The 10,399-nt window shown below is 37.2% G+C and overlaps 1 protein-coding gene across 1 annotated transcript; it reads right to left on the reverse strand.

Moving 5' to 3' along the window:
* Window positions 1-50: 50 nt before the first annotated feature.
* On the reverse strand, window positions 51-9,065 carry LOC113225787 (zinc finger and SCAN domain-containing protein 12-like; the record flags this gene model as incomplete). Its single annotated transcript, XM_026458191.1, has 13 exons — window positions 9,040-9,065; window positions 8,849-8,939; window positions 6,974-7,144; window positions 6,334-6,448; window positions 5,442-5,558; window positions 3,133-3,296; window positions 2,460-2,571; window positions 2,231-2,340; window positions 2,057-2,151; window positions 1,562-1,868; window positions 1,362-1,454; window positions 454-610; window positions 51-170 (listed from the first exon to the last, which is right to left on the reverse strand). Coding segments are annotated over exons 1-13 (1,678 nt in total), but the record flags the coding sequence as incomplete, so codon positions are not given.
* Window positions 9,066-10,399: the final 1,334 nt, after the last annotated feature.

The raw sequence follows: 10,399 nt of genomic DNA on the forward strand, positions 1-10,399 counted from the left end.
ATATACAAAGATTCTATAGCCTGAATTCATGCCACAGTCATAGTTCTTACCTGGTCTTATATTATCTTCATCGTATGTATTGCAGGGTTCAACGCGGCGTGGCGGGTCAGAGTGAGGAACACCCGGCGGAAGGATCTTCTCTGTACTGGTGCACGGTTCCACATTTACAACTAGGACAAGGTTTCAATTTATAATTTTAAATCTCAAATTTAAAAAAGTGTCAACAACTATGCCACCAGCAGCTAAAACATACCAAGTGAATTTTGATAACCAGCAAACTGCTGAGGCTATTATATAGTTTTACGCTGAGTTAGTTACCGGTATTGTCATGTTTCCTATGTATGGTTTTCAACAATAAAGTATTATTAAAATAATTGAGAGTTATATGATTTCAAAAGTAAGTTCCAAATAGATTACTTTCTTTGATACATAGTATTATTCGTCAAAACTTACCATCAGAAGACAAAGCAGTATGGTAAGCATGGTGAGGTTCTTCAACGACTAGCTGCAATCTACCACTAGGTCTGATCTTCGGGACTACAGTGGCCACGACTGGCACTCTTATTTGGACGGCACCTCCGATTTCTGGTCCTGCACCTTCAACTACGTGCTGAAATTAAATGTTATGAATATTGTTATTCAAAGAACAACCATCACGCCTCACCGTACAATACATGTGACAACTGATAAATTCTAATGTATCTCGCTTCTGGACCCCGATTCAGAACTCTTCGATATTTTAACTGAATCGGTCGATTGGATATCGTTCTCGAATCGAAGGGCGCTTTTCAAGCTATTCAGAACATTCAAGTTAATGTTTAATTCGGATTCGGATACAATATCGTTATCCAAGAGCGTTTACGGAGTTAGTCGGTGAAATAGATTATAAGGAAAATGAAAATCGTTTTATATACATTTTTAAGACTTTAAAGGCCTGAAATGTAGGAATGAATTAGTCTCGCATTAAAATAATTCATAAAATTTAACAAAATCCAAACTTAATTTAAAATAGTAAGAGGATATATAGATATATATAGGAGTAGCAATAGGATGTTCGGTAACTTTCATTCAATAACTGTGTTCTGAATAACATTTGTAGTCATTGCCGGTCAAGAAGTTCTAGTAATCGTACGGGTGTGACGTCATTGTCGAATACGACAGTTTGCCGTTCGATTCGGTTGTTGTGAATAAAAATGAAAAGAAACCTTACGATATCAAATCGAATCGGTCGACTACTGAGTTATCGTAAGGTTCTGAATACACCTCCAGGAACGGCTTCTATTAATCGAGAATTTCTGAAATATCCTGTATTGTTTCTTCTTTATTAGTATTCCAATGAAAAGGATACATCATAATCGTACCTCATATTTTACCTCTGGAGACGAACTTTCCTCGTTATTTACTACTATTTTTCCCCCATCACGTAAATCTTCAGCTGTTGCTGGTACTAACATCTATATAACAAAAGGATTAATTTCAGTTACTAAAACCCACTTTCATGTTTATCAATAAGTTCTACCTATTACAAAAGCTGGTGTTCATGATAATTAACGACACTAACCTGTTTCCCACCGGGTAGACTAGTATCAACGACTTTAACCAATACAGGAGCTCCATTATCCGGTTTTAGCAAAGCGAACGGCGTCTGTTTAGTAGCCAAAGCAACTCCCATGTGATACGTTTTTATAGGATCCACTATAACGCCAGAACCCCAGGGATTTTCGTTGTTCCATATATCTCTAGATTCGGGGTAAGGTTTTGGTAGTTCCCAAGGGGTTGGTTTTGACCAATTGGACGTTGATGGTCCTTCTACTGAAGGAAGGTAGGGACCAACTGAGGAGGAAACTTCGCAATGATCTACTGGTGGTCTGAAAATGATAATTTTTACTTTACACATAAAAGTTTAGAGGGAATCGTTTTATTATTATTAGAGCTAGGCTCTCGTTTGTCCATAATGTCACACGATGATAAAGGAAGATGGAATGATGAAGACGAAGATAGCGCTTGCTAAAATCAGATACCCAACTCCAATAAGTATAAGTACTGGTGTTCTTACCTGGTAGAATCTGGTTGTCCTTCATTACCAGATCGCGTTAAACGTGGTGCTGATCTTGATCTTGGTATATTAGGACAGTTATCATCAGGGTGTGCCTGAAAAAGATCTCCCGTGAAATGAAAGTTGTTGAAGATACAACAATAAAGCATCAGCAGTAAATCATTATAAAAGTACCTTGTTTTTATGACAGACCAAGTTCGATTGCTGGTTGAAGCCTTTCAAGCAAATGTTGCAACGATATGGGCGTTCGTTAGTGTGAGTGAAAAGATGATTGCGTAAGTTTCCTGAAAGGGAAAGTTAGCCAGTATGCATACTGGTAGAGTTACAGATTTTTCTGCACAATTATACTCTAATGGAGATAAAAAGGAAGGTCAAGGATTTCGGAAGGAAAACAAAGGGTAACCTTTCTGATGGAATCCTTTGGGACAGATGTGGCACTTGTAAGGTTTCTCATCGGAATGGGTTTTACGATGGGAGATTAAAGTGGATACTCGGTTGAAGGTCTTGCTGCATACCTGAATGGAAAAGAGCATTCATAATGTTGGGCCTAGATAAAATAAACGATAGGATACGTAATGAGTTTAGGGACTTCACCTATAAGTAGATGTTAGTGCCACTGAGTTACTAATAGTGATTTCTTTTTGTTTTCAAACAAAGACTGCATACATTTCTTCATAGATTCCTCATAGATGGCGCTACGGCTAAAAAGTCGTTAAAAACTAGATACAACCGACAATAAGCACATGGAACAATTCGTGAGGTCCGCTCTGGTTCGATTCGTGGCTTAGTTCGCATAGCGTCTGGCATGGTTTGCTAGAAGAGGTTGGTTCGAATCCAGCCGGATTCAAGGAATTCTAAGTGGTCGATCTTTGTATTAATAATTATAACAAACTAGTGGAGTAATTTCACAAAGAATAATTGAATATTATTGTGGTTAAACATCCTTACATTCAATAAAACACTTAAATACTGCATTTTTTTTCTTTCGAAACTATCTCCTGTACTCCAAGTCAGGTTTTCCTGTAAGTTATTTAAATAGAATTACATTTTAATTAAGTAATGGTGATACAGTTTACCTCACAAGAATATGGGCGTTCAGCAGAATGTATAGCTCTATGTTGGCTGAGAGTGGAGAGTTGGCGGAAGCTCTTGCCACATGCGTCACAGTGGAAGTTCCTTTCATCGGTGTGTGTTGGCAGATGCCGCATCAGAGTGTATTGGTGTTGGAATTCGCGACTACCTGTTTAAAGCAATATGCACCAAAATTGACAAATTTGGGGATGGTGACGCTAACGGTAGATGGTTCAAAAAGTTTATGGCAACTACACCGTCTTAAAAATTACAGAAAAAAAATTACGAGTGAGCTGTAAAAAAAAACTGGGTTTCATTGAAGTTATCCTTAAGAGGGAGCAGAGGAAAAATTCCTAATCTTCGATTTGATTTTAGAGGGGTATATCCACTTTAAAGTTAAAAATAAAATATTGTATGAGTAACTACACGATATATTCAAGCATAGACATTAATCAGAAACATAAAACAATAAAGTTTCCTCGATAGGTAAAAATCACGAAATGACCTCTAATTTTCAAATTTTTTCGATTTATCCTCGAAATGCTACAGGTTATTAGGACAAAAATTAGATAATTAATTATATTTATGCATGATCGACAACTGTCACTACGGATTTTATTTTAATCCCTTTAGTTTTAGATTTATTCCGCTAAAACGAATTTGGTACTTTTAATGCGCAAAATTCAACATCTCCTGTCGCATGTCACGCGAACTTCAGGCATATATTTGTTTCACAAATTTGGGCGGAGTCAACGTCAAAACTTTTTTGGTATGAGAGCTCTTAACAAAAGTGCTTGATATACCCCAGTAAAGTATATTGAATTCTTCCAGTGTTGCGTAAAGTTACCACCTAAGTTTAATGTCTCATCTGCAGAAAATTTACCGCATAATTATGAGATTGCTGAATTTCAGCAATGACAATTTTCTCAAATCTGAGATCACATTTAGCCATGACTATGACTTATGCAGTTTATACTAATAACTCCTATTGCAGTAGACAAAAGAGAGATTTAAGGATGATTAACATTAGTATATGTGTATGCCTTTTGATGCAGAGCATACAACTGCCTCCGTGGCCGAACGGTTACCATGCCGGACTGCCACGCAGAGGTCCCAGATTCGATTCGCGGGCCGGGAGAAATACTTGTATGGCCTACATTTATTTCTCTCGTGAGTTTGGGTGTAATTTGTGGTTGTCTATGTGTGTGTCCATGGCACCCGCGACACAGGGTTTCCCTAGTGCGGGGCTATGTTGATTGTGAGCGTTATTATTATTATTATTATTATTATTATTATACACTAAAGCAGCCTAGTATTAGACAGACACTTTGGATTCTAATACAAATTAGTTATCGAGGCACCTAAATGGTTAAATTTCATAGCAACATTTTTCAGTTAACAACTTCAACATAATATCAACTTCTAACACCCGAACATGATATGCTGTAGGAATTGTGTTATGCCTTTTGTTTTAATCTGAGTCTAACTTATCCCACTAGTAAGGTATTTTATAGGGTCTACTAAAATGTGTATTATTTCCTTATCCGTAACGTATTTATGTAAAAATGTGGCGGTGAGCTATTTATCCCAGCTGATGTCTAACGTGGCATTTATGTCGAGTATGAACAAATTTTGTCAATAATATAATGTCAAAATAATTTTGTATTCATCGTCGATAGCTGAAACCTTCTAGTAGTCTACTTTCCACATAACAAATAAAATTAGTTATGATTTTTTATTTAAAAAAGAAAATACTTTGAATCGCTCTCCTGTATCCTGTAACAGCCTCGGTGGTCGAACGGTTACCGTGCTTGATTGCCATGCAGAGGTTCCGGGTTCGATTCCCGGGCCGGGAGAAATATTTGTATGGCCTACATTTACTTCTCTCCTGAGTTTGGGTGTAATTTGTGGTTGTCTACCTATGTGTGTGTCTATGGCGCCCGCGATACAAGGCTTCCCTAGTGCGGGGCAATAAGTGTATGCGTTGTTTGTTGTTGTTGTTGTAATATTTTCCAAATGCAGGGTAGCTCTTTAGCCTTTTTAACAGTAAGAAATAGCTCTACATTGGAAATAATACCATTTTTTTGGATCTAAATCTCGTATAGGTGTTTTTTTTAAATTTTCCGTCAGCCATGACAATGACATTTGTAAAACAGCCCGAAGCATTGGTATATTTGAAAAATACGTGATTTAAAGCCGAAAAAAGTTTAAGTTCCTATGTGTAACAATTGCCAAAACCTCAGAACTCGATAAATAAGAAGTATAGTAAAGATAAATAAACAAACACTTATTCTAAGAGATTATTTAGACTTACATATACCGCATTCCCACAGTTTGACAGTGCGCCCGTGTCTCTTTACATATTTTACGTAGTGGAATCGAGAGCGTGGATCGGTCTTGTCCACCTTAAATGTTCCTTGACTAGTTTTACCTAATGATGAAAACATTAAAATTAATGCTGTGGCAGAATAACTACTTCTTTGATTGATTATACAGGGAAAAAAGTTTGATTGATTATACAGGGAAAAATGTAAGGCAGAAAGATGCAGAAAACTGGTGGTTTTGATAGGATTTCCTTAAAATAACTATATTTTGTACGAAACTCCGTTACGAAAATATTTTGTTTACATTATAAAATCTGAAATACCACGGTTGATTATAAAAAAGCTTGTCCATGGAAGTGTGCGTAGGTACTGTTTTCTACGAAAGCACACATCCGTGCCCTTTATTACGAAAGTAATAAATATTGAGATGTAAGTAAGCCGAATGAGGGGACTTACAATTTTGACAATAAAACGGTGATACACCAATTAACATTTGTGACATATTAATTTTAGGCTATGTGACAAGAATTGTCCTATCTTGTTTTATTTTCACAAAATTTGCTGTGTAAATATAAACATTCTTGGGTTTAAGGGTGTAATCAAACGAGCTGCAAAACAGCAGTTGAAAAGCACTAGAGACGATATTAGGCGACTATTTACCGACAATCTCGATAGCCCAACGGTTTGTACTATGAGCGCCGAATGAGGAAGTCCCAGATTCGATCCCGAAAAGAAGTGAACTTTATACGTTGGTTCTAGGAGTGAATTTCGTTGCACTGGTACAGGGAATTCCCTAGTTTGAGACCAGGTAATGGGTGTGATTGTCTGGCACATTATTATTATTATTATAAAGAAGGGAAAGCAAAAAAAATGTAATGGTACCTGGTCCAGAAGATGTAGAAGAAACGAGGTGAGGCTCTACATAAGGTTTCCTGGTAAACGTCATCCCATTACGACTGGTTGGTTGAAAGACAGCACTTGACGTATCTGCTTCATGCTGTGAATAAAAAAGTATTTTTTTATGATATCGACCAATGGACGGGACGAACAAGTCGTGCGCCTGGTGGTAAGCGACACGCCTATCCGTGACAGTTGCTTATATCAGATCTTTACGATTAAAAGCTTCGAGTGGCGACTCAAAGTTTTTAATCGTAAAGATCTGAGGGGCTCTGCCACCCTGAATCATAAGTTGACAACATTACTGCTTGACGGCAGAACTAGGTAATGTGATGGCAGTCCTTCCCAGGACGAACTGTTTCACAAGGAGATTTGCTGCTACTCAAGTATTTATAAAAATATTATTTTACATCTAGGTATTTGCATGTAAGTTTCTATGGGAAAATTTTGAAACAGAGTGACTCCCATGAAATTTGAAACGTACTTTTTTATCGTCCTTTATATATCATAATGTCATTATATAGTATGATTATTGCCATCAAGAATATTCTTGCATGATAAAGAAGTAATTATTTTTGTTGAAACAACCTTCAATATCATGAGTCAAGCAAAAATATAATTCTACCTTCATCTCGTTCTTAAGTGCGGCATCCAGGTCCTTGCCGAAGGTGGTTTGACCTGTAGTACCAAACCCCGGTTCGGAGACCAAAGACGCGATGTTGCCATCCTCTTCGGTCCATGCGAACCTCGCCTGCTGAGGTTCCAGACCATCAGGGAAGAAACCGTCACGGAAAAGCTGAAAGTTGTTTTTAATTGTATACGAGACAATGACAATGTATCGATGGCATTTTTAAATAATGTTTGCCATCGTGGTGACAGGATTTGTCATCGGCGTAGGGAACACGCTGACTGTTGCTCTAGGTGCGTCAGGCGTGCAAGAAAGAAATTACAGATACATCGTGCAGGGAGGCTTCTGTCGTGTACCTCCTATGACCACGAACAATGCCAGTTAGAATTTACCACTTTCAAGATGAAGGGAGAACGGTAGGTGGAGAGTCCACACTAACGCTGAAATAAAAGAGCTCGTGGCCCATCATTGGCGAAACCAAAGCGCACAGACTTCGCTGCCTCGGCCATTTAGAATGGATGGGTGAGGATCAGAACGTGAAGAGAGCCTATCTGGGTCGACTTATTGGACGAAGACCGGTTGGTGGTCTCAGGCATAGCTGGAGCGACGTCGTGGAGGCGGACCTGCGCGAATTGCAAGCCATCAATTGGCGAGAGATTGCACAGGACCGAAGAAAGTGGCACCATCTCGTTTCGGAGGCCGGGACAGCCACGGGCCAGCGAAGTAAGTAAGTATATAGAAAAAATCCTACCCGTAAGGGTTCTCATTATGACGTGACAACAGATAGTCGTGCAGTTTAAAGTGTCGTGACTTGTATATTTAAATAAAGTTGTTCACACATAAATCAACACGATTAACTGTCCTTCACTTTTTTGACGTTACGACGACAGACGGTCGTGACATTGGGAAGAGCTAGAACGATGTCACGAAAAAAATGTGATGTCAGATAATCGCAGCTTCAAGCGATTCTGCCGTGTAAACAACAAGGTGGCTGCCGTGAACCGTTGAATTGTCGTCACTTCTCGTCTATTCGGAACAGTTACACATGACAGTCGTTCAACGAAAAAATAAACTTCCACGACTCAGTTACGACAGATAGCAGTGATATAGAAACAGGTTAAACGCGACAACCTTCAAATCATAAATAAAACGTTGCGACATAATGGGAACGCGTCTAACAGGTTATATTAGGAGTCTGCACAAGTCCGAACTTGTATTTTGCTATCCTTCTATCTTGTTACGCATTTCAAGTGATGATGGATTTGTTAATCTGTACATGAAACGTATTATCACACCCTTGGTGTAATAAGGTCTCAACTGCAAATTGTCAACTTCTTAGGAGAGGGGTTTAAAGATCTAAATCTAAAAGATGATAAAGAAGATCTGAAATGACTGCATTTAAAACCTAGCAAAAAAAAATTAATCATGAAAATATATTTCAAATTATACTGTTAAATAGGTAACGTACTGTTAAATAGATTTAGTAGGGCACTTATACTAAATCTATGAGTTACACTATTTAGCAATTTCAATAATATTTGAAGTTCCCACGTTTGAATATTAAATCATTCTTCATATATTTTCTAGAATATTTGAATAATAAAAATTGCCACCAAAATTACGTAGAGAAAATTAACCTGAAAATTATTCAACTATGAAATCAGTCACAATATAAAAAAATCACCACCCGAATCAAACTTCGCAACCCACGGGACTCGAACCCTGATCTTTTATGATACGCCTGATCTTTTACGATACGGTGTAGTGTGACACAAAGTTACGAACAGTACTATCAAATACAGAAAGATTTGTAATCGTAACATCGTTCTAGATAGTACCTACATAAAATTAGGTATAATCAAATTAACATACATCATTCCTCCCTGAATTCGACAACAGCGGTTCGCCGGTAAATCCCAAATCTTTTTTGTCAAACTTGTCACTAAGACACACTTCACGAATGCTAAAACAATAAAATAATAAATTAGCATTTGTTAAACAAAAAAATAGCGTGAAACAATCAACATGGTCGTGTATACTTTTGTTTTTCAAGACCATCGAACCTTATTATCTCGTCACCCGGCCTCATGAAACTGCTTTCCGGTATTTCTTTTATTTCTTCATCGGAAAACATCATTTATTTTTGCCAATATTCAATTTTTTTCTAGACAAAAAACACGATGTCCACGTCAAACGTTCAATTTTTCACGATTGTTATTTTTGTTGCTATGACGATTTTTGTTCGAATGTAGAAAAATTCTCTCTAATAATTTTGAAATGTCTTTTTTTTCATTTGCTGGTATTCGCGACTGCCCGTTCGTTTAATAACGCGTTGCTATGTGACCTCTTTTGAACTTATTGGGAATTGGAGTTCAGTGCACTGATTGCGCTAAGATTGTTTAAATAAAGAAAATTTTTTTAATTGATTTTTTTTAGCTCAGCGCGCAGCTTTCAAAATGGCCACCGTAAAGATTAATGATTTCCCGCGAAAAAATGTCAGTAAATGAAGCTATTGAGGAAAAAATATAATTTAAGATCTGACAGTATGGTCGATTAGACCGCATTAGCTTGCCTTGAAGGATGAATAATTGTACTACTCAGCTCAGCATGTATTATTATCGTGCTCAAATCGAAATATTGCAGGAAACCTTCAACGTTTTTCGCTCTCAGCTTGAAAAGTAAATGAAAAATCTTTGAGTGAATGTAAAAGTGGTTTATTACAGCGTCTAAGTGGTCTGCTCATTTCGTTTCCTGCCACTCGAAGACTCGAGAATACTTCACAGTGTTTGCTGGAGGGAAATTTATCTTATGAAACAGAAATATTTTCCTATATTTACTTTATGGACGGTTGAGTATCTACTCCAATAAAAACATACACAGTAATAAGAGAAATTGTAAACAAAACTTAACATTCGGTGACTTTATAGGTTTACATTTATTTACGCTTATCAAAAGTAGATTGCCACACCTCTATTTTGATAATAAAGCTTTAGCTCCTTCTGTGAACTGTCGTTATGTGCACCTATTAATTAATATTAAAGTACCTACCTAAGAAATTAATTTAACGATTTAGAATGAATCCTAAAATATACTTCGAGGCTGATGTTGCTTTATAAATTTCACTCACAATCACTAACTACCACATGAGATTCCCAAAAAATTATTGCTGCCAAAGGACCAATTCAAAGATTCACGCTCCGTCGGTAAGGAAACCAATAGCCGGAATGTCTTTGATGCATCCCCGTGTGTAATTTAATTGGAATACCTTCGACACATGCTTCTATAAGTGTCACTATGTGCTCTCTATGAGATTAGTTGCGTTGCATAGGTAGTATCTATGAATAGGCGACATCAACGGTTATACCTTATAATACGAGTAGATATTTACTATATTAGGCTGTAGTGTTATGATTACCATGATAA

This window comes from Hyposmocoma kahamanoa, unplaced genomic scaffold, assembly GCF_003589595.1.
Source record: "Hyposmocoma kahamanoa isolate Upper Pololo Valley unplaced genomic scaffold, ASM358959v1 173805, whole genome shotgun sequence".
NCBI lineage: Eukaryota > Metazoa > Arthropoda > Insecta > Lepidoptera > Cosmopterigidae > Hyposmocoma > Hyposmocoma kahamanoa.